This window comes from Eulemur rufifrons, chromosome 19 (assembly GCF_041146395.1).
Source record: "Eulemur rufifrons isolate Redbay chromosome 19, OSU_ERuf_1, whole genome shotgun sequence".
Lineage (NCBI taxonomy): Eukaryota > Metazoa > Chordata > Mammalia > Primates > Lemuridae > Eulemur > Eulemur rufifrons.
The window spans coordinates 19910077-19935023 of record NC_091001.1 but is presented as its reverse complement, the minus strand read 5'-3'; the positions used below and the strand labels follow the sequence as shown (position 1 = coordinate 19935023).

General features: G+C 37.2%; 1 protein-coding gene across 2 annotated transcripts in view; it reads left to right on the top strand.

Moving 5' to 3' along the window:
• ZCCHC4 (zinc finger CCHC-type containing 4) overlaps positions 1-16779 on the top strand; it is a 47672-nt gene extending 30893 nt beyond the window's left edge. The window contains exons 7-13 of one of the 2 annotated variants that reach the window (XM_069494550.1): positions 640-790; positions 2608-2708; positions 9572-9693; positions 9941-10016; positions 12141-12192; positions 12675-12819; positions 16301-16779. In XM_069494550.1, coding sequence (XP_069350651.1) covers positions 640-790; positions 2608-2708; positions 9572-9693; positions 9941-10016; positions 12141-12192; positions 12675-12819; positions 16301-16427 — 774 coding nt within the window. In that variant the 3' untranslated portion in view covers positions 16428-16779. Of the gene's footprint in view, positions 1-639; positions 791-2607; positions 2709-9571; positions 9694-9940; positions 10017-12140; positions 12193-12674; positions 12820-16291 lie in introns of both variants that reach the window. The other variant, XM_069494549.1, reaches the window with a different exon arrangement.
• Positions 16780-24947: the final 8168 nt, after the last annotated feature.

Below are 24947 nucleotides of genomic sequence, written 5' to 3'. Positions count from 1 at the left end.
TGTTAAATATTTTTGTTAATGTTGACTTTACGATTACTAATAACGCTCAAGTTAACCTGTTGGGAAAACATGTTAATAGCATGGTTTCTCGGACTGGATAAGCTTTGTCATTCGTGAACTTTCGTTTATTGACTTACTGTGCATGTTCAAATATGCCTGTCATTTACCTGATATTCAAAAACATGTGCATGTTTAACTGGTAATTTGTAACTGTTACTAAACTGAACTCATCCAGATAGGAAAAAAATATGTCTGATTCCTCTTTGTGTCCCCAGTGTTCAGCACCATCCCTGCTTCTGTTTGTTGAATTGAATTTAACATTTTAGGTGGTTTTTGTGGGTAATGAGTTTCTCTCTTTGAGGTTACTAAATTTAGTTTTTTAATTTAACCATTTGAAATGTGTAGCTTTTTGTTAGTGATGGCATTTGAATTTGCAGTTTTAAAAACTGCTTATCAAGGAACCCAAAGATAAAATCTTCTGAGGGCTGACTGAGTGGCTTCAGGGTGTTACTGAGGGATGCTGCAGAGGCAGGATGACTTGGTAAAGTTTCCAGCACTGAATCTAGTGCATTCTCCTTCAAATAGGATGAAATGCCTCTCTCTGGTCCTAGTTTAGAAATGAATTTTTATTTGTTCCAGGCTGCCCTTGAAGTATGCAGAGCATTTTTACAGGAAGATGAAGGCAAAGGAGTCATTATGGTGACAGATCCTCCTTTTGGTGGCTTGGTTGAACCTCTGGCTGTTACATTTAAGAAGTTAATTGCTATGTGGAAAGAAGGTCAAAGCCAAGGTGTGTAATTTATTACTTCAAAATAAACACGTATCTATGTATCTACTTCCTGTCAAATAGTAGCTGAGCTCAGTGAATCAGAGCACTGATATAAAATACATGTCTTGGGTTCTCCTCTCTTCTTTAAAACAGTCTTATTTGATGATGTGTCTATCATGATAGACTTTGTGTTATTCTAATCATGTGTTTTTAAAATGCCTTGAAGGTAAAATATTTTTTGTGGGGTTAGTGGGACATGAGGAAGAACAACAGTGAACTGTTGTCATTCGTTCAATAAATATTTACTGAATGGCTACTATGTGCCAGGAACTGTTTAGATACTAGGAATAGATTAGTGAAAGCAGATGTGTATCTCTGCCCTATGGACCTTACATTCTCTGTGCCTAAGGTCTTACCCAGAACTCTAAGAGGGCACCCACCCTCAGGCCCAGAGCTTTAAACATTGCCCACATTTGAGTGTGGAGGTTGGATATCCACTAGACTAATAGTGGTTATCAGTGACACAGATTCCCAGCCCTAAAGGTAGATTATTCGCTGGGGGTTATTACTATGTTTAAAGTGGCTTAGGACTTCAAAGTATATTATGTAATTATCTAATTAGTCCATACACTCGTTTTTTAGAAATAGTTTCTAGCTTGCAAGTTGATAAATTGTAAAAGTGTCAGGAATTGTGTCATCAAGCTTCTCCATTAATTGTGTTACATAAATAGTGAGCTTTGGGAACAGAATGCAAATGAAATCTAAAACATGACTAATATTGTTAAGTATTTCACTTACTTTCTGTTCTTAAGTCCTCTAATCAGAGTGAATAAAATCAATGTTATTGGGGAAGCAATAAAGAGCTTTTGTGGGCTTCACTTCCTGTTCTGCCACTTATTAGCTACATGAACTTGATAGCTTGAGGCTTCAGTTTCACCATCTGTAAAATGGGATTTTTAATATCTAACTCTAGGGGTTACTATAAAGAGACAATGTATAGAAAGTACCTAGCATAGTGCTTAGGCTATACTGGTTACTCTGTAAATAATATAATAGTTATGGTCCCTGTTTCTCATAAAAACTAATTTTGAGGCTGGGCCTGATGGCTCACGCCTATAGTCCCAGCACTTTGGGAGGCTGAGGAGGAAGGATTGCTCAGCCTGAGCAAGAGTGAGACTCTGTCTCTACAAAAAATAGAAAAAACTAGCCAGGCACTGTGGTGCATACCTGTGGTCCCAGCTACTCGGGAAGCTGAGGCAGAAGAATCGCTTGAGCCCAGGAGTTTGAGGTTGCAGTGAGCTGTGACTCTAGCCTGGGCAACAGAGCAAGACCCCATCTTTAAAAAAAAAAAAAAAACCTACAAAAAAACTAATTTTGATAAGATTGTTTTTAAGAATCTTCCATGATTAAGAAAAGGCTGATTCATCCCTGAAAACCAAAATAACGAGTTGTGGCAGAGCTAGGGTTCAGACCCAACGCTCTCTGCCTTGCAGTCCAGGGTTCCTTCCACTATATCATGACTACTTTTGTGCTTCAGAGTGATACTCCTTTTTCATTTTCTACTTTTTGGGTAATATCTTTGCCTTTACCTAGACTATAGTAATATACACATAAGGGTTATTTTTACATGCCCTTTGTAGCTATGTCCATACAGAAAAGAATATTTCCACCGACCTTTGGGAAAGGTTGTAAATGGCACTGTGGTAAACATTCTCTCTTTTTGGGTGAGATTTAAATGTGTTGAACAATTGCAGTTTCTCACGATACCAGAGGCAGCTTTCTATTTTTTCTTTAATAACAGTTTCTTATTTTCTTTCCCCTTTTTTGTGATCCACTAGATAACAATCACAAAGAACTACCCATTTTCTGGATTTTCCCCTATTTTTTTGAATCCCGCATTTGTCAGTTTTTTCCAAGCTTCTGCATGCTGGATTACCAGGTATAGTAAATATTCTGTTTTATGGCATGGTTGGGGAATGGATATTCTGCTGAAATATTCTGATAAGAATGTGCATTGATTTGGGTAGATTAAAATACTATGAGCTGCATTAAACACTAAAATTATACCATGTATAGTTTAGTCCAGTCTAAATGTCTGTAATCCCCAGGGTGCTTGTTGAAAATATAGATTCTTGACTACCAAAAAAAAAAAAAAACAAACCAAAAAAACCCCACTAAAACCAAATGCCCTTTTTCTTAGGGCAAAGCCCTAAGAAAAAGGGCTTCAAGTGATTCTGAAGTTCAGCTAGGTTTTAGACTAACTGATCTAATCTTTTCCCATCACCAGAAGATTTTGCAGCCCCTAGGATCATCATTATGAATGTCGGTTTGCTCTGTTCAGAGGTGGTAGGAAAATAAATAACTTGTTCTGGTTGGTGGAATGCCATGTACAGTTTACTGTGTCACTGAGAGGATGCCAGGAGCATCAGAGAAGGCAGAGATGGCTTTCTGTGTGAGTGTGAGTGTGCTGATTCAGGGCAGAAGTTATTGGAGTAAGCAACTGCCTCCTTCCCAGCACTGCCTGTGGTATTTTCCCTGTGCCCGAGATGAGACTGAGGCCGGTGTACACGGTGGCTCCACCTTGTCCTTTAAGTTCCTTCTTCTGCTTCAGTGTCCACTTTCCTGGATTTGTTTCTTTGGGTTTGAAGTTAACCCTGTTGTTGCTATTACTATGTGTGGTCACCAAGTGGGGACTGCTTCCTTTCTATAATGACATTTTTCTGTTTCAGTTTTCTGAATAATTGACTAGCCTCTGATTTAAGGCTTTTCAGCCCTTTATAGTTTTAACTGTAAATGTCTTCACTAGTTGTTGGAAGGTAGCACTTGATTCTAATCTTTCTAATCTTGAAGGCATATACCATTAAGAAAATTATTCTGAAATTCTGAAAGAAACAATGTTACCAAAAATGAGAGGACAGACCCTACCTGTGATTCTACCTAAACAGCAAATATTATAATTTCAAAGTATTTACTTATAATCTTTTTTATAAAGCACTTTTTACATATTTGTAATCATAGAAGACAATTTTGAATTCTGCTTTCTTCACTATGTCTTGTAAGTATACATTTTTAAAGGTAGCTACATAATCCTTATGCTTTTAATTCTTTTAAATTATTTCATTAACAAGCTTGGTTATCATTCCCTTCTTTTTGGGCCATAGGTTGTTTCTACCTTAAGGTACTATAAATAGCACTGCCATAAATCATTTTTTTGCATATGATTTTTCCATATTTTCCATAACTTTTTTAAAATAGATTTCCAAAACTGAGATTACCTTATCAAATTTAATGGACATTTTTATGGCTATTGAGCCATATTAACAGGTTCCTTTCCAAAAGTGTGTAGCACAAGCCATTTTAACCTTGAGTTGTTCAGCTCTGCTTCAGGCAAAATCTACATAATAATTCTTAAATCTGGGTTTACTCTCCCTTTTAGGACATCCAGTTTTCTGTTTCTTGTCTGAGGGATGTTCCTAGTATTGACATTTGCAATGCAAAGATAGCTGACATATTCTAAAGATATTAACTAAGTAAACTGGTTCCAGTTTTCAGCAGTTCTTGCTGCCTTTGGCAATGAATAATTGTCTACTTAGATGCTTGGCACAAAGTAGGTGCCCTATATATATTGAATGAATAACTGAGTGAAAAAGCAAGAACTACGAAGTAAAAAAGGATTTGGGTTTTAATCCTGGTTCTGCCACTTACTTGACTTCTCTGAAGCTCATCTTACTTGTCAAGTGAGTGTAGCAATAATATATCTTAAGGTTTGAAGGATTTTATGAGATAATGCATGAAATGGCTAAGCCCAGTCCTTAACACACAGCAAGTGTAGAGTTTAGGTTCTTGCTGTCGCCATTGCCATCACCATCACTGTCATCATTCAGAAAGTCTTCGTTATGTCCTTTTTTTGTACAATATCTGAGACGTTAAAATGGCATAATACAGGGTCCCTTGGAAAACTGTTGCATCCACATTTGGGCAAGAGTTTGAATGGTGAGCGAGGAAACGAAGGCAGATCCAGAATGCAGTGGATGAGAAAGGTTAATGTGGAGTAACCTACCATGGCTTGTTTAGGCAGCCTGTGTTGTTAGGAAAGAACTTTTGGAAATACCAGAGTTATGGTTTTGAGAAATAGTTGCAAGGTCCAAGCTTGTGGAAAATAATTATATACCTCAGTGTATTGGTGGGAAAAGGTTTTGATTAGGTCATGTGTGTCTGGTGGGTGAAAAAGCAGTCTTTTCAATAAAGAGAGCCAACTTTTAGAAAGAAAAATGAGAATAAACTATATAAAACAAAATTTAAGTGTTTTGTAATTTCAACAAAAGGCAAGAACAGTGTTTCACAGGACATTCTCATGTTGGAAAAACTGATTTTGCCATGTTGTGTGTATTTATAAATCTTAAGATCTACTTCCTCTTTGATGACTTTTCTATTTTCTTTTTTGAAAATTTCTCTGGACCTATTATTATTATTCCTTTCTGAGCCTTTTGCTTTCTTCTTTTTCTTTCTTTTCTTACTTTTGTGGTACTTTTGTTTTCTTGTATATTAGCCTTTACCAAATGAAACATTTGAAAATCTTCTCCCGTCTTTCCCAGATCTTCTCCCACAGACCTTAATTAGGCTTTTTTTCCAACATCACCTAAGATGATGATTAAGTCCCCAAACCACAATGCAGTAAAAAAACAAAATTACTAAACCTCTTTTTTGCAAATACTTTTCAGATGAGAGGAAGGCGGAAATGCCACACATCTTCATAAAACATAAATTATGTAGACTCTTCAGTGATGAAGCACTTGATGAGTACAAAATAAAATAGTCATCAAAGACCTAGAAAACCCAGAGTTTTATTAAGGACAGATTAGAAAGGAGGGATATGATGATGAAAAGAAACTCTCACTTAGAGGCAGAAGTTTTGAGTCCTGGCAATGCCTTTTAGCAGCTAGTTAATCTTGGGGGACATCACTTTATCTCTCCAGGTCTCTGTTTCCTTACCTGTAAAATAAAATGTTTGAACCAGAAAAGAGATGGCGGATAACTTTCACTTGTGGCACATAAGCCTGATAAATTGCTAGTGATTTTCTGGAGAATTTGTTGAGAATGCCAAGCTCAGTGGCAAAGGGTAACATGACTAGTGATGTCTGCCATGGGGGCCGGGGCAGGGAGTGGTGGCGTTTATGTCCTGTATTTACCGTGTCTGGATTAGATGACCTCACATCCCTGCCACGTTGGATGTTCTGTTCTCTCTTGTTTCTACTTAATATGGGATCACTTGTCTGGAGTGTTAAAAGTAGAAATAGAGCTCTTTGCTTTTGTCACAGCTGTCCTTTTTAAAAGTCAGCCTGTGTAGACACTGTTTTTCTAGATTAGTTTCACAGTCAGAAATGAAGATATTTTGATAGGCATTTCTGGGAAATTATTGCAAATTACAAGATAGCTACAGAAATTCTTGAAATTCAATCTATATTAAACATAAAACATTTAGTGGGTTTGGAGTGAAAAGGTGGTAAGGGGTGTGTGTGTGTGTGTGTGTGTGTGTGTATGTACATATATATATATAAATTTTAAGTTAGAGTTACATGGGATGTGGGGAATATGACTAAAAGACCTTGTTGCTGTGGTAGAAGCTGATTGATGGAGCTGAAGAGTGCACTTGGGACCTTTTATGTATACTGATATTCAGTGTAACATGATGCTTAGGGAGTTAAGGAAATGCAAGTCTTTGTTTCCTGGAACATAGTAGGTACAAAATAAATGTTGACTTGAATGTCTTGGTCTCCATTTCAGTAATTTCAGTCTCATGGTACAGAAGACATTTGCGTATAGATAAAATTAAAAGTTAGGAATTGCAGAGATTTTGTGCTTTCCCTCATTTCTATACAGTACTTCATCACATTAATCAGTTCCATGGGAGAAATTTTCTATTTGAAATGCCTCTAATCATCATTGTGAGTGAAATGTCAGGGATAATGATGGGAAAATGGTGTATCAGCTCTACTACTAGTGATATGCAATTTGCAAAATTGTGTTTGCTTTACAGCACTTCCATAGGAGGTTTATTTGTGTGGATGAAGCTATGAAATATGGATGTATGTTAGAGGTACATTAATTTACCCTAGCAGCATGTATTTTACATACCATATGTTTATGGTTAATTAGCACAACAAACCCACATTTAAAAATAATAATAATCTCAATTAGGTTATGCAAAATCAAGCAATCAACCACCTTCCTGACACACACATTCTCTGACTCCTTGGGTAACCATAAAGAAATTGTTCTTTTTTTTCCCTCTCTTCCATCTGCTATCTATTATATTGCATAGAATATTCCCTGTACTAGAAATCTTTCTAAAATATTATTTTCCAACATTTTAAAATCTTCATAAGATTCTCCTTGAGAAGGATTTTTTTCTTATGACACACATAAATGTTCAAAACATCTTTGTTGAACTTAATAAGGTACCGTATATTTATTGAGTACACAGAGGAGTGCATTAGAGGAAAAAACATGAATTTAAATCATTTTAAAAGAAAGCTACTTAAGGTACTATTTTAAGGTGACTTTGTAGTAAAATCTATTTTTGTATCTTAGCCTCTAATAGGTAACATATATTCATAGAATTTTAAAAGTTGGAAAGAAACGTAGAGGTAACCTAGGCTGACTTCCCAGTGTAATAATCCTCGCCACTGAATTCATGACCAGCAGTCATCTAGCCTCACTTGAATGCTTCCAGTGAGCAGAGGCCTACAGCCTTACAAGGCTATGCAATTTATTTAATAGCTCTAATCGTTTGAAAATTTTCTCATATTGAGATAAAATATGCTCCCCATTAACTCCTAACCATGGGTCCTAGTTCTTTTCTCTGAGGCAATAAAGGATAAGTCCAATTTCTATTCCATATGACACCCCTTCAGTTATAAAACAGCTATCAGGTCCTCCCAGCCTTCTCTTTTCTGAATAAACACCCCCAATTTGTTAAACTATAAATTCTGTTCATTCCCATTATTTTTGTTAGAAATGAAGTGGTTTTATCAATGCCTCCCTTAAGGTGTAGTGACTGAGCGCGGAGTTTCAAATGCGATCTAACCCCATGCTTCCCTTGTTATGATACTATACTTCCAAATAGCTCGTACACACTTGGGCTGGACTGTGGACTCATCATGCTCACCGTCAGCCGGAAACCTCCAGGAGTTTTTTCACATTGTCCTTTGGGTCTCCTCATCTTGTACTTCGTTTTTTCCACTGCTGAAGCTTGGCATTAAACTAGACAGGGCTGGAGAGCGAGCCTGGGGACCTGCCATTGAAGACCTCTTCTTCCCTTGTCATCAACTTCTTACATTTTTGTGATTCACTTATTAAATAGCTAACTTGCAAGCCAGTTCCATTTGTAAGTTCTTAAGTGTATTCTTGTTTAGAATTCAAACAATTCATTACGATGTATCTGAATGTTGGGGCTTTACCTATACTGACCTCATAAAAACCTCATGGTATTCTTGTGGATAAGCTAAAGCACTGGTCCTCAAACTGTAGCACGCCGGGAGGTCTTGTTAAAACATAGATTACTGGGCCCCATTCCCAGAGTTTCTGATTTATTAAGTCCTAGGTGAAGTGAGAATTTGCATTTCTAACAAGATTCCAGGTGACGCTGATGTTGCTGATTCAGATACCACACTTTGAGAATTACTAATCTAAACAGAGTCGGATTAGTGGTCAGGTGGATTCATAGGGGACTTAAAACCAAATTGAGAATGTATGTGAGTAATAGGTTGGGGGAGGAGATGGAAGCAAAGAAGAGAATCGAAATCATGCTTGTTAGCTTTGCTTTCAAGGTAATCTGCTGAAACTAAAAGCTGAGTTAGGGATCTTGAGGAGAGAGAGATGTTTGAGATGGTCGCTGTGGGGAGAACAACTGTAGTTGTGAACCTCTCTCTTCATCTCCATTTTTCCACTTTATGTTAGGCCCTGAACTAAGTGTTTTACATACATTATCTCATCTAATCTTCACAGCAAGTTTAAGGTAATTATCAGTAATCACCTTTTACAGATGAAAAATAGTAAACTTGCCTAAGGTCACATCAGTAAGTGGCAGTGCCCCGTCTGGCCCACAAACCAGAGTGTCTGCCAGAGTGTGAGAGGACGGGATGGATAGTAGGGGGTGGGGAGGGCAGACTGAGGCTGGACTTAGCCTTGGTGAGCTGGAAACTGACACACAGTGAACTTCACACAAAAATGAGAAGCCCCTACCAAACCAGCACACATCCTCAAAGGCAGAATTTTTAATGCCAAAAGCTAAATTCTTAATTAAAAAATAGACTTTCTTGTAAAGTCTCTTGTATTGGATAAAAGATGAGAGTTGTTCTCTTAATACTAGACAACAGGCCGAGCACTGTGGTGCATGCCTGTAATCCCAGTGCTCTGGGAGGCTGAGGCAGGAGGATCGCTTGAAGCCAGGAGTTCGAGACCAGCCTTGAGCAACACAGCAAGACCCTCCCCCCCACAGGAAAAAAAAAAAAAAAAATCCAGGCCTGGTGGCAGGTGCCTGTAGTCCCAGCTACTTGGGAAGCTGAGGAAGAAGGATTGTTTGAGCCCAGGAGTTTGGGATTGCAGTGAGCCCTGATGACACACTGCAGCCTGGGTGACAGTGAGAAGACCCTGTCTTAAAAAAAAAAAAATTTTTTTATTAAATACTTTGGTTTAACTTGGATCTTGACATCAGCTTGTTCATTTATTGGTTAAAGAATCTTAATATTGACTCATTTCAGTAAAGTTTCTTTTCGCTTTAATTTTTAAAAAATTTTCTAGGTAGATTATGATAATCATGCACTTTATAAACATGGAAAGACAGGTCGAAAACAGTCTCCTGTGCGCATTTTCACTAACGTTCCACGAAACAAAATAATTCTTCCTACCGAAGAAGGCTACAGGTAAGATCACAGTGGGATTTTGAAATACACGAGTAATTGAAAATAGTTACGTAAATCTAGCAGTAAAATGCTTTCAATATTGAATCATGTAGTTCTTCTATTACTTTTAAATTAGGCCAATAATTTCATATTGAATTGAATTCAGGTTACACCCAGTTTTTGTAATGAGTGTCCTTGTAAACTTTTATCTACTCTGTGAATCTCAATAAATATATGCAGCCGATTTTGCTGTTTCTTTACTCTTCAGATTTTGCCCTCTATGTCAGCGATATGTTTCTCTAGAGAATCAACACTGTGAGCACTGTAATTCCTGTACATCCAAGGTATAGTTTTCTTATAGAATGTATTTTTACTGTTTTTACTTTAATGTACTAATGGTATATTTTAGTTTACTAGTTTCATTACTTCTTAAATATTATTTTGTTAATATTACCATTTGTATTAATGTATCATTTGTTAATTAAACTTTAATATAATAACATTTTAAATTATAGAATACAACAGGCTTTTAAAAATATTCAGTTGTCTTCATCATCACCAATAATTATTTGAATTCGTTTTCATATGATACTGTAAGACTGCTAAAATTACGATGTTTCAAATAAGGCACTGAACTATTACATACATCACCATTCTGATGAAATAATAATTAATAATATGCACTGTGCACGCTTAATGTGCCAAGCCCCTTCCTAGGAGCTGTACTTGGATTAACTCATTTAATCCTCACAACAGCCTTTTTAGGTAGGTACAGTTACTCCCTACTTTTTTACAGATGAGGATGGACTACAAGGGACATACCTCCTGTTTGTTTATATAGCCATTATTTTTTCAATAACGTTATTTTTAAACAGTTTTAGGTTCACAGCAAAATAGAGCAGAAGGTACAAAGATTTCCCGTATACCCCCTGCCCCCACGTGCAGACTCCCCTACTATCAACACCCCCCCGCCAGAGTGACTCATTTGTTACAACTGATGAACCTACTCAATACATCATTAACACCCAGAGCCCAGAGTTTGCATTAGAGCTCACTCTTGGTGTTGTACATTCTGTGGGTTTGGACAAATGTATAATAACACATATCCACCATTATAGTATTTATACAGATGGTTTCACTGTTTTCACCAAAAATCTTCTGTGCTCTGCCTATTCATCCTTCTTTCTCCCCCAGCCTCTGGCAACCACTGATCTTTTTACTGTTTCCACAGTTGCTTTTTCCAGAATGTCATATAATTGGAATCATATAGTATGTAGCCTTTCAGATTGGCTTCTTTTACTTGGTAATAGACACTTAAGCTTCCTCCATGTCTTTTCATGGCTAGACAGCTCATTTTTTGTTAGTGCTGAGTAATATTCTTCTGTCAAGATGTACCAACAGTTTGTTTACCCATTCGCCTACTGAAGTACATTTTGGTTGCTTCCAAGTTTTGGGCAATTATGAATAACCCTCTTAGTTTTTTAGGAAGGTAGGATGACCCTTAAGTTGCTTTGTGTATTTTAATTAAATGTGGTCAGAAAGAGCACATGTAAAGTTTACTTTGGCTATTAAGCACAAATTATTCTCCAAAGAAAAGGCTGCATTTGTGTAAATATTAGAAAGTACATTTTTCTTAATTATATAATTTTATTACTGGTTATACTTATTTTTAACTATGGTAACACATCTGATTATTTATATGTATTTTCAATTAGTTTAGAAATGATCAGTATTCTTCATTTAAAAAAGACTATGTCCAGATTATATAGTTTAAAATTGAGGAAAACAAAAACTTTTTTAGAGATGCACACAGAGGTAGTAAAAATAAAGAAGAGCAAGGAAATGACCTCCACAAAACCAGAATAGGTGTTAGTCAGTGGGGAAGGGAGGTTGCTGTGATTGGGAAGGGGCACATGGGGAGATTTTAGGGGGCTGGTCTATTTCTTGACCTGGTACATTTCATCATTGTTTGCTTTATAATACTCATTAAGTTGGACATACGTGTTTTTTTGTACTTTTCTAGATATGTTTTATTTCATAGTTTTAAAATCAATCAAACAGTAACCTGTAATCTATCTTTCTAAATTAAAGTTCTCAAATATGAATTTCATTAAGGATTATACAGTATAGACACATAAAATTAGGAATCATTAATTCTCTTGAAATTTTCATTTGAGTCTTTTCTCTGTGTAGATTGAGTTGCTTGAACTGGAGTGGATTTTCAAGATCATTTAGATAAATCTCCTAGTTTTACAGTTAAGGAAATTGATGCCCATCAAGGAGTCATTTGAGTTGAGTGGAGAAATGAATGCATAAATTAAAATCAAAGTATTTAATTGTCAAGCGCAGAAAAGGGAGAAATAAGGAATGAATAATTTACACAGATTTTAATAAGACATTTTAATTTTTAATTGTGGAACTTGATTTTTAATAACAAATTAAATAGAGTTTAAAAATTGTTTTTGTAGGATGGCAGGAAATGGAACCATTGCTTTCTCTGCAAAAAGTGTGTAAAGCCTTGTAAGTATTGAGACTTAGTGTTTGAAATCCTATGAAAACAATTTAGAGTTCTCCATCTAAATAAGATTTTTATTTAATTGTATTTATAAAGGAAAAAATAATTAATGTAGAGAACTGCAGTAATTTACTTGCTTTTTAATTTTAGTTACCAACATATGTGTTCTGTCCTGCATAGGGAGTGATGACTGCTAACCTTAATAAGGCTTTGTGTCACTCAGCCAGCCTCCATTGTAATAGTAGCTGTCAGCTCGGGACTCACTGGAGAAGGGCTGAATTCGTTGTCGTGTAACAGAAAGAGGTTAGCTAGTTTATGTGGGATTCCAACCTCTTCACCTTGGTCTCATTGGCCAAATTAAAACTAATTATGCAAACCAGCCACAATATTTCAAGTAAACACTGCTCATGTATCGTACCTTAAAAGTTAATAAAATGAAAAAGTATACGAAATGAACTTCTTTTAAAGCCTACATTTTATTTTACAGCCTGGATCCACTGTAGCATTTGCAGTCGTTGTGCTCTTCCAGGTCACTCTTGCGAGGGCCCTAAAGATGGCTGTTTTATTTGTGGTGAATTGGATCACAAACGCAGTACTTGTCCTAACATCGCTACATCTAAAAGAGCTAACAAGTTAGTTGAACTCTTTTATTTATTAGAAAAAATTCTCGATGTGTGCTTTTTGTACAGTGCAGTTCACAAAATGTGCAGCATTCAAGAGATTCAGAAGCGCTAAATTGATTGTTACTTTCACTATTTTGTACTGGGTGCATAGATGGGGGAAGGAGGATAGGCAGGCGAATCAAAGAGCTTATGAAGGAGCTTATATTCCCACAGGTTAGACATGAAAATAACCAAAATAGGAGTTAGAAAGTGATTGGCTTTACATCTCCTGTGGTTCATGTGAAATTATAATTTGTGGGATGAGAGTTCAGGCTTTATTGAAGGACATGATACTTAAGTCAGGCTTTGAGGGACAGATCGGATGTGGGAAAGGCTGGAGGAGGAGGCATTTCACATAAATGTAGTGAGTACTTCCACAGTAGATAAATTGTAAAGTGAAGTTATTTCTTTAAATTATATCAGATTTCAAGAAAAATATTTAGACATGCTTAATAGTTAAATATTTAAAATTTTTATTATTGTTTTCTGTGATTATTTTCACTTCTCCCATTAATATTTGATACTGATTATAGCTCAGAGCAAAGTTATACTATATATGACAATAGCATATATAGAAAAACCATTGCTGTTTCAACTGGGCTAATTTGAATGAATGTACTTTTTTTTTACTGAAACAGATGCTAAAGATCAAGTCCTCTTATTTTACTGATAAGAAAATCTTACCTCCTGTCACACAGTTATTAATTGCAGATTACTAGACATCAAAATTTAGCATCACATAAAAATTGAGATTAGGATAAAAATTTTGGGCTATCATATGATTTGTGATAAAAAAATATCGATTAGTATTAAAAGTATCTGATGGCTTAGTATGATTATATTAGAATTCTTTTCCATTTATTTGTTTATTTTTGGTCAGTGAAAATTGTTTTTCCATTTGAATTCCACTTGATTTCTTCCCACTATTTAAACTGCTTCTTTTATAAATTTACTCTACTTTAAATAATTATTTCCACTAAGTAATCCAGGGTAGAAGTGATTAATTTTTAAAAATTAATCAAAAAGGCTTATTGAAGAATCTTATAAAATATTTTTCCTTAGAAACCTTCAACAATGGAATACAACCTTATAAACTTACTGGTCTGGGATTATTGCACTATTTACAGTGTAGTTCTGGATAGAAACTGGAGTTAGTAACATGCTCAGCCTTTAATTCTGTGAACTTACGACACATGGAAACTGAATTTGCATTTTGATAATATATTGTAGGCTCTTCATTGCTTCCTAAATAGCACCAGCTAGTCTCTTTGGTAGCAATATATTATTTTCATTGGGGAAAATCATTCTAGTATCTTTCAGTATTAGATTTTGTCAAGTTTAATTCCGAGAGCAAATCTCTTGAGATAACAGTTGCCTGGTAATTCTAAATAGTATTACTTTCTTCTCTCAAAGAAGACTCCTAAATTCCTGTTAACAGTTTTTGCATTCCAAAAAAAAAAAAAAATTGTATAATGAAATTGACAAGGCAAAATTATTTTTTCTTTACAATAGTAAAAAATCATTTGAATAGCCTTTTAAACATATATGGCATAAAAGGTCTTTCCATCTTCCACTTTTTACAGCTGTCTTCCATTAATTTGTTTTTCCTTAGTGTTAATTTTTCTTTAGTTGTGAACTGGAAGGATGCTAGCGCCCTCTTGTGGCTAAAGCTCATTTTATCATTACATAAATATGTAATTTAGAGGACAAATACTAGGTCAATTTAATTTTAAGGCAAAATAAAACAATTAATTGACTTATACTCAATCAGTTCATCACTGTTCGAAGACTGTCTCTGGAAAGTTTTATATATTCATATTACAAATGAATATTTTCAATTTTTTTCTATATATTTTTTTAACTGTATCCCCTAGTGAAATCTGGTTCAATTTTAGTCCCTTTATGAGTGGATGAGCCAAAGAGAAATTTAGATTTTGTATACAGGCACACATGGCTTCATTGACTTTGCCATTAGAAATTATACTATACTTCATTAAATTTGCTAAATCGTCACTTACCCAGAAATTATCCTACTTCTAAAAAATATCTGGAGGAAAGAGATTTATATAATGTGCATGAATCGGTATAAAGATGACTGTTTTATTTTGAACTGGTAGGGTATCCTAGTCCATAGTGCAAAATCTAAATATGGAAAAATGTCAAGTTGTCAAGCAAAATTCCACTTGATGGTCATGTGGAACTGCTGATAATGGCTATTATTTATTCAGTGATTACTATATGGTTAGCATTTTACGTATCTGAAGAGTTTATAATACAGTATGTAGTATCCAGGTGATTAAGAACACAATCTGGATTCATGCTGCTTCTGTCACTTCTTCACGGGGTGATCATAGATTTCATAGCCTCAATTTCTTCACCTATAAAAAGTTGGGGGGAAGGGTGACATTTGTCTTGTGTCTGTGTCTCCCAACTCCTTGAAGTCAAAGATTTTACCTATTCATTTATGTATTCCCACCATGAAATATATATACGGAGTATACAAAAAGTGAGGCATGAGTTTGACCCATTAGGGGTTTATATACTATTTATGAAGCTCTTTCCCCAGATTTTGTCCTAGGAAAAAGCTTATTGTGGCTTATGAGAGGTGATTCTAACGATTGGTATTGCTGAGTAGCCAGGGGAAGTTTCCAGGTTTACCAGTGCCATTAGCCCCAGCCTGTTCCTTGGTGCTCAATATAAATGGCGTGATTCTGCTAGCTTGGAGAAAGCGGGTGGATGGGCCGGTAATGTTTCTCAGCCACAGGTTGCTTATAACTTAGTTCAGAGAATACCAGAAATAAAGGATCTGTTTTGTCTGATGTGGTTTAGTGTTTTCAGAGAGTGAGTTCCAGCTTGTTCATTCTAAAGCTAGTCTTCAAGAAGATATGGACCACAAAATGTGGACATCCCATGTGGCACCTGTGAGGATTTTTAGATCTACTGAGGAAAGGAAAATCTGTAGGACCTAAAAAATGGGCCCTTTCAAGTATTGTCAGTTTTTTCCATTGTGCTGTTTCATTTTTCTTCCTCTCCTAACTACCAAATGTATTGTCCCTCTCCTAAAAAATGTAATCTGGGGATCTTGAGATTGAAGTGCTGAGTTGAACAGTACAGATGTACCAAAAAAACAAAAACAAAACAAAAAATGAAACAAATTCACTGGCTACGCTATTTACCTCTGTGGTGTGTTCGTCCCAAATAGCTTGTTCTAAATCCGTAGTAACCATCTTCTAAGGAAATTTTTTTTCTCACATATTTTGCTTGGTCAGGCCACTGACTATTTCCTGGTTGTTATGGTTAGGATACTGAGATTTATGTTTGTGACACAGTAAATTCTTTCCCTTCTATTTTCGTATTTGGTTAGCTAGTTAATTAAACTTCAACATAATTACATAATTCACTGTGCTCATTCTATAAAATAATTTAGCACCTTGTTTTTCAGAGCTGTCAGAAAGCAGAAGCAAAGAAAAAGTAGTAAGATGAAAATGGAGACCACTAAAGGACAATCCATGAATCATACATCTGTTACAAGGAAAAAGAAAAGGAGAGAAAGAGCCCATCAATATCTTTGCTCTTAAATGTCCAGTGACTTGAGAATAAGAAAGATTTATAGCCCAACCTTTGATGCCATTTTCTGAAAGTGCCACACTGGACTTAAATTCAGCCGCTTTCAGAGGTGTGCACCTGTCTAAGCTAGATAATAGGCGGGTGGCATTTGCTGTTCCTAGTCCCCTCGGCTGCCTCTCTGAAGACCTGGGGAGTTGTTCCGTCCTCGGCTGGTTTACTAGCTCCCTCGGCACGCTTTTTTCCTCTCTTTAAGTCTCTTCCAGTCATGTTATTTTAGCCTCTTTTATCTGAAAAATGGGCATACAGCATTCTTTTGCAGAAGATGTCAGAAGAAAATGAACGTGAAAACCTATGATATTTTGTTTACATTAAACATTAAAGTGTGTTAACATAGATATGAAGATATTTTATGTTAAACATTTAACAGTGGTTTAAACCCAGTTGAAAAGTACAGTGTACAATTATTTTTTGACTGAATCTGAAGATGATGGAAAGAATTTTTACAAAGGCACTGTAAAGATATAAACATTATAATTATAGTTACATTATTATTAAAAATTTATTTTCTAAGTACTTTTTTGTAGTTGTCCTTTGATGGTATAGAGTCACTTCAGTGTTCATTGAATGAATGAGACACTTAGAATTTTGATTTGCTCTGTCATTTCAGTGTCTTTTAACCTGTGCGGTAAGTTTCTCTCTTTGTAAAAGTAGTTAGTAGCAGAAGGCAGGATAGTCTGGTGATTACACCTCTCATTCCCATCCTGACTCTCACTTCCTGGTGGTATGGCCTTGGCCAGGTCACTCACTCGCTAAAAGCCCCAGTTTCTTCATTATTATGATGGGGAGACTAATAGCTTTGCCTCAGGTTTGTTTTCATGATTAAATTAAATGGGACTCATGTGCCTGGCTCTCAGTCACCCTCTGTCATGGGAGAGTTATGTTAACAAATGAAGATTGCTATTAGGCCTAATGGTAATCATCTGATGGTCAAATAGCATAGCACTGAGGGGAGTAGATTGAACTCCCAGAACAAACAGTTCATCTCCCCATTTCTCTGCTAGATATCTGACATTATCTTCTTAAGACTGAGTCATTTTGGATGATGTATAATAACTTTTCTGTTGTTCCCAGACAACTGCTGTAAAGCAGATTTGGAGGCTTCTCTGCTTGTGGTTAGCTAGAGCCCTGTGAGTCAGGGTAGAGGAACCGCACCCCATCCGGTATTTAAATTCCAGGTTGGTTAGGACTGTTCGATGCATGATGTGGAATATTGAGGCGTGGCCGAGATCAGAGTGGTAGTGCTGTACATCGGTGATATCGAAGGATGAATTAAGCTCCTGGACTTCATAAACATCAGAAAGCTCTTGTTCCCTTTGTTACACAGATTGCTGTGATAGGAGGGGCAGATTTGGAGGTGACTGGGTGAGATATGAACTTTGTAAAATCATTGTGACAGTTTTCCTGTCTGATTCAAGCATGGATAGGAACATTGCCTGACTTCTACGGTGTTCACCATACCATGGTAAAATCTATTGAGATCTCTGACACTCAGACACCTGAGGGACCGTGGCTGCTGAAGCATTGGGTTCTGATGGTCAGCTGTTAGTATCATTACCTTATTTCCTTAATTTTAAGATACCATCAATTGTAAAATACACCATTTGTTTTATGATAGTTTTTCAGGGGAAAAGTAAATAATACTTCATTAATTATATTTATTAATTTTTAGGTTACCTGATTTGAGAAATATTGAAATGCAAAAAAGTAAATCTTAGTTATAATCAGGAATAACATACTTTAAAACTTCATTACTTTCTTAGAAAGTTAAAAATAGGAAATTTGGTGATTTTGTACTTATATTCACTTAGTGCTGATTTTAATGACATAATCTCTATTCTTTTTTTCAGAGAATAAACTAATGGGTAGGACATAAACATGTGTCTCAGAGGTAGAATGTGAAGGGAGATGGGGTCAGCTGTTCTCATTGGAAATCTGCATATCTGAACATTAAGATACCTACTCAAAACATCAGTAGAAGAAAATTTCTGAAATTTGACAGATAAAACTTTCTAAGCTTTTTAAAAGGACATTTTTTATAAAATTATAGCTAAATATCATTCTGCTTCTTGCTTATGAAAAATAAAGTCTTTTTGTAGGCCTTCAATGACCAGATTTCAGGTTTTTTCCTACTTTAGTCTGACACTGAGACTAATTTATTTCTCCAGTATGCCCCATTCTTTTCATCCTATACCATTCTACCCGGAATATGTCCCCCTGTTATCGCCATCTGTTGAAATCTTATGGAGCCTTCAGGTCCTGGCTCAAGTCCCATTTTCTTTTGGGAAATCTTCCGTGAGTCTGATACTAACCAATACCTCCTTCTTCGAACCCATTAGCGTTCTATACCACATTTGAGGCACTTTCACATATTATTCTGTGATTATTGTTACAGATTTTATTTCCCCCAAATATTTAAGTTTCTTTATGTCAGAACCCATTTTATCCACTCTTACATCTCTTGTGCTTTGTATTAATAGTTGCTCAATAAGAATGTGATGAAAGAATGGAATTTTCTAGAGACTTTGAGATGATAGCCATGCCTGAGATATGGAGAGATCTTGTTCTTTTCTGTTTCATCTACAATCTAAAAAAAGGAAAACAGACTTAAACAGTATTGGGAGAGATTTAAAGTCAGTATGAGGATTATCCTAACACTGAGGTTTTAGATGTGGGGATGGGATGGGATTGACTACTATGTGAGGAAGACTGGTAGTCTTATCTGCAAGTCTTTAAACTTAGAATAATTCAGCTTTCTTTCTTTTTCTTTTTTCTTTCTTTCTTTTTTTTTTTTTTTTTTTGAGACAGAGTCTTGTTCTGTCACCTGGGCTAGAGTGTTGTAGCGTCAGCCTAGCTCACAGCAACCTCAAAGTCCTGGGTTGGGCTCAAGCGATTCTCCTTTCTCAGCCCCCCGAATAGCTGGGATTACAGGCGCAGGCCATCAAGCCTGGCTAGTTTTTCTATTTTTAGTAGAGACGGGGTCTCTCTCTCTGGCTCAGGCTGGTCTTGAACTCCTGAGCTCAAGCCATCCTCCCTCCTCAGCCTCCCAGAGTGCTAGGATTAACAGGCGTGAGCCACCGCGCCCAGCCTAATTCAGCTTTCTGAGTTACTTTAAGAACAGTTGAGTGGATGTCTGGCCCCTTCAAAGTGATCGATAAAATATATCTGAGAGAAGTTTGACTATTGCTGCCACCTTCACAATGTCCTTGTTGGTCTCTACAATGGAGTAGTACATCTCTTGCCAGTGAAATAAAAATGTATGTGTATGTTTTTTCATTTTATACTTCTTTTAAGATACTAAAATCATGCCCTGTATTAGAATGACTTCATGGACTTGTTTAGCCCTGTACTAGAAGCTTGTTGATGGCAGCGGCCTGTGGACATCATTGTTTGCTCACTGGGGCTCCTAAAACTGTGCCTTATACACGGTGATATCAGAGATTACCGGCTGCATCAAGTATGAGGTGACCTCAGTTAGTGGGAAGCGGGTGGCCAGGCTGACACATTTCTTCACCCTCTGGGGAGTAGGTCCCCGTGAATTCCATTCAACCGAGTGAATGGAAATGCCACTTAATATACCGCTTTATGCCTCAAAACCCTAACTATGTGAGTAAGAAGCTAGTACACTCAGAGCTCCCTAGGTAAGGATGGCTTCCACAAAATACAAAAGAAAATCCAATTTTACTTATTTGATGTGATTTTAATTGGACCGTTAGGATATGGGTTAAATTACTAAACGGTCAGCTAAGAAGGTCATTGCAATAAAGTGAAGATAAGATCTCTACTATTTGATTTCAGGCAATTTAGTATAAATGTTGACTCAGCAAGCTTGAGGAAAATAGCACTAAAAGTGAGCAAGAAGATCTCAGAGCTCTGAGAGGTAGGTTTCATCCCATTAGCTGGACAGTTACAAGATTCCCAAGCTGATTAGTTGCTTGATACCATGCAGACTAGAAGAGGTGTAACAGTGATCTCTAAGAAACTAAGCCTGAGTGGATGGGCTGGTTTCTTTTATCTGCAAATATGGTGGCAAGGAGTGGGGGAACACTAGGGGAAGTCAACCCAAACATCTACATGCTTAAGGAAGACAAAAGGAAACAAAGGTTGTGCTCTATTAACTTTACAGTTAATACATGAGCCAGAAAAACAAAATTCAAAGCATTTCTAATCCTACCACCCAGAGATAACTGCTATTACAATTTCCCTGTCTATTCTTTCAAAGACTGGTTCTTGCATAAATAGGTATCAGACAGGCATGCTAAAATTTCTCTGACAAAAATGGAATTGTAAATACATTCTGTTTTGTGACTGACACTTTTTCATAAATATATTGTAAAACAGACCCACACTTTTTCATAAATATATTGTGAACATCAATTTATGTCTATAATAGTATTCTTCAGGATAGATATATTTTATTTTTTTATTTTTTTATTATTTTTTTATTTTTTTTATTTTTATTTATTTTTTTTTTTGAGACAGAGTCTCACTCTGTTGCCCGGGCTAGAGTGAGTGCCGTGGCGTCAGTCTAGCTCACAGCAACCTCAAACTCCTGGGCTTAAGCGATCCTACTGCCTCAGCCTCCCGAGTAGCTGGGACTACAGGCATGCGCCACCATGCCCGACTAATTTTTTGTATATATATATTTTAGTTGTCCATATAATTTCTTTCTATTTTTAGTAGAGACGGGGGTCTCACTCTTGCTCAGGCTCGTCTCGAACTCCTGACCTCAAGCGATCCACCCGCCTCGGCCTCCCAGAGTGCTAGGATTACAGGCGTGAGCCACCGCGCCCGGCCCAGGATAGATATATTTTAAGAAAATTATTCTGCTACGGTTGGACATCTAGGTTGTTTGAATTTTTTTACGATTGTAAACAACTCTATGATGACCATGCTTATAACCAAATCTTTCCTAATTTCCTTAGGATAAATGCATATTTATTTCATATTAATAATATAATTACTACAAATACTTGTGTTATAATACAATATGCTATTAATATGTTTAACATGTAATAGTTACATATTAATATATGTATATTTCTTATACATATGAATACTGGTTCTGTAGCTCTTATTAGAGCTTCTTTCTTCAAATTGGAGTCACATGAGTTAGTCTCTGGATTTCTTTCCCAGAACAGCAACTGAAGTGGTTATGGGAGACAGACAAACAAAAACACCATAAGTCAATATAATTTAGACTCATTCTGCCAAGATGGGCCATCTCCCATCTTGCAAAATGGGCTTCATACTTCAAACTACCCCTTTAAGTAGCTGTGACTGATTGTTATGTTGAACATTATTGATTGTGTGGTCAACATCACCCCAACCCTCCCCACTGAGAGCCTACCATGGGATTTGGGGGAAGGATGACTGACACCCTCTCTAGCTCTTGGAGGGGGGGGGTGCATTTCATCAGGTTAGACTAGTCAGCATAATTCTGTCACCCTTACCAGCAATTGATTTGCAGCTAGGCTTGTGATGGGGGTGGGTCTGATCACAGTGAGGCTCAGGACTTGTCTGCTGGTTGGTGAAGAGGGGTTCATTCTCTGAATGACAAAGCATGTAGCTCCAGTTGCTGTTTGCAGTCTTCTAGTGACAACATGGGAAGCCAGCGTTATGATGATGCTGGGTCCCTGGTGACACCAAATTGCTGGATCTAGCCTGCCCTGAAGTCCACCCTACTACTGGACACTTAAAATACATTCTAATTATTACTTGTGCCACTTGAGTCAGGTTTTTTGTGCCCAATGAATGCAACTGTGGTAGAGCACAGAGGTTCTAACACCAACCATCTACATTTATTTCTTTCTAGGAAATTCACAATTTGCTTATTTTGTATGTTTTGCTTATTTTATGACTTCAAAATAATGGCCTTTCACATGGCTGAGATTAGTCACATCCTACACAACTCCATCTTCCACCCCTGTATACTGGGATCCCAAATCTTTGCTCAAGCCCTGAACTTCCCCCTTCAACCTGCACTTCCAGATGCCTGTTGGCCATGAAAGATAGATTTCATGCCATATTCCACCTTAACATAGTTCAATTCCTCACTGAACTTCTTTCCTGTGGTCTACTTTCCTTCTCTTCCATCTCCACCTACCCCTGCTGTCCCCACCCCTACCCCAATCCAGCAGCAACCAGTTCTCTATTCCCTGAGTCTGTGCACCCAAATATCCCAGGCTCAGTCTTGACTATTCCCTTGCTTTTCATACCCCAATCCAACCAATAATCATTTGTTGGTATACTTCAGAAATGTTTCTGGAATCTGCTCCCCGACCCCCTTAACTAGTCTTCCTGCCATCTCTACACCTCTAGTCCTTTCCTTTCTAACCCATCATCATCTTTGTCACAAGAATTAAGGTCCTAAATAACCAATGAACCAGTGTGATGCTGTCAGGCTCCCCCCTCCCTCCCAATCTCTGTTGGCAGCTGCTTGACCTTTCAAAATCCAACCCCATACTCTTGTAATGTAAAGAATGGCAAAGGGCATGAGCTAGCCCAAGAGGAGTGTGGTGATCAAAGAAACAGCCTAGTAACCAAAAAGTTATTGCACAGAAGGGAGTTCTTGCCTTTTTTTTTTTTTGCAAACACTAGGAAGAAGCTATATAGAGCATGGAAGTAATTAAAGTGTATTTTCTCTTCCATTTTACTCACCCCACCTCCTCTCTCTCTCTCTCTATATATATATATATATGAAAAATCTTCTGCCATTGCCTCCTTATAAAGCACTGATGCCTGGCCTCTGGGCCTTCTTCCTCTTTCCTGTTTATTCTGTGCCACAAAAGCACCAATGAGTCAGTTTGACAAAGCAGTATTTTCCTCGGTATGGGGAAGGCAAAGAAACAGAGTGGGTAAAGCTAAAATCTCCTTCATGGGGTAGTGGGAAAAAGAAAAGGCTGGAAACCCGACGTGTTAAAAGCTCTTGTCCTGTGGCTACTTTGGATCCTTTCCAGTAACAATCCCTGCCCCTCCACACCCACCAACACACATGAAGTACTATAGCAACATAAAACTTGCTGTTCCCTGCCCACACCTGGAACTCCACACCTGTGTTCTTTCCTGTGCTGTACGGCCTTTTAGGAAACTCATACCTCCGTGAAGACGTAAGGTTTACGTGGTTATAGGCTCTCTATCCTTTGTGGCACTGTGTTTATACCTCTATGAAATCATTTTCACCTGTTGTTTGGGGGTTCACATTCAGGTAAGTCCCAGGAAAATGGACAATTTCCATAGAATGTTTAGTGGATAGATCCTGTCAACAGAAAAGAACCCAAACTCTAAAATTTAAAGAGGTTTATTCTGAGCCAAGTATGAAGGCCATGGCCTGCAGCCACACCCAAAAAGCCTTGAGCATGTGGACTCGCTGTGGCTGGGTTACAGTTTGGTTTTAGACATTTCAGGGAGACAGGAATTACACGTAAATTCGTAAGTCAATACATGGAAAGTGTACATTGGTTTGGCCCTAAAAGCAGGACATCTCGAAGCTGGGGATTACAGGTTATAGGTGGGTTTAAAGATTCTTTGATTTGTAATTGTTAAAGAAATTAAGCTTTGTCTAAAGGCTTAGAATGTTTTAAGTTAAGGAAGTCTGCTGATCAGAGACAAACCACTAGATATACACTGGACATATACCCAGACTCAAGTGATCTGTTAAGTAAATTGAGGACCTGCAGGTGTGGTTCAAGCTTTGTCTTGTGTAGCCTAAGGCCTGTTAATGAGTTACAAAGGCTATCTCCAAGAAGGGAGGGGGATATAACCACATCTGTCTGACCTCCCTTCTCATGGCCAGCAACTCAGCTTTAGGATATTTCTGGGGTCCCCTTGGCCAACAGGGGATCCATCCAATCAGCTGGGGGGCTTAGGATTTTATTTTAGTTCACAATACTGGACCCCACTATCCAGATTATCCATTACCACCTCCAAACACTAAATAACACCTGAAAATGCATTTCATGAATAATAAAGACAAGTCCATTTTCACCTTAGAAATGTTGACTCTCGAAGGATCTGGGGGACATGCTGTTTTTTGCAGTAAAGGTAAAGGTTGCAAAAGCCCCTCTCTGAGAGGGAACAGGTAGGTATCAAGTCAAGGGTTAAATACAGTGCCTGGCACACTGAATATTAAGCCACTTGAATATTTTATGCTACTGTCACATTCTCTTAGGCCAGGTTATAGCTGTGGAACTGGTGAATATGTTGACACATTTAAATGTGTCTTAATATAAAGGAGCATCAGATGGGTTCTGATTTACATGCTTGTTAGGTTTGTTCCAGGTGGGAACCTGAAAAGTATGTATAGGACAGAATTGATTAATGCAAAACTTAGGCTTGTAAAACAATAGCTGCAGGAGTCTGGAGAGTCCCCGGACTTTGCAAATCTAACAGACAGCTGCAGCCAGCATTCTTTCCGCTCCACTCCTGACAGAGATGAAGTTTATCCCTCCCTAGCTCTCCTGATAAGGAGGACG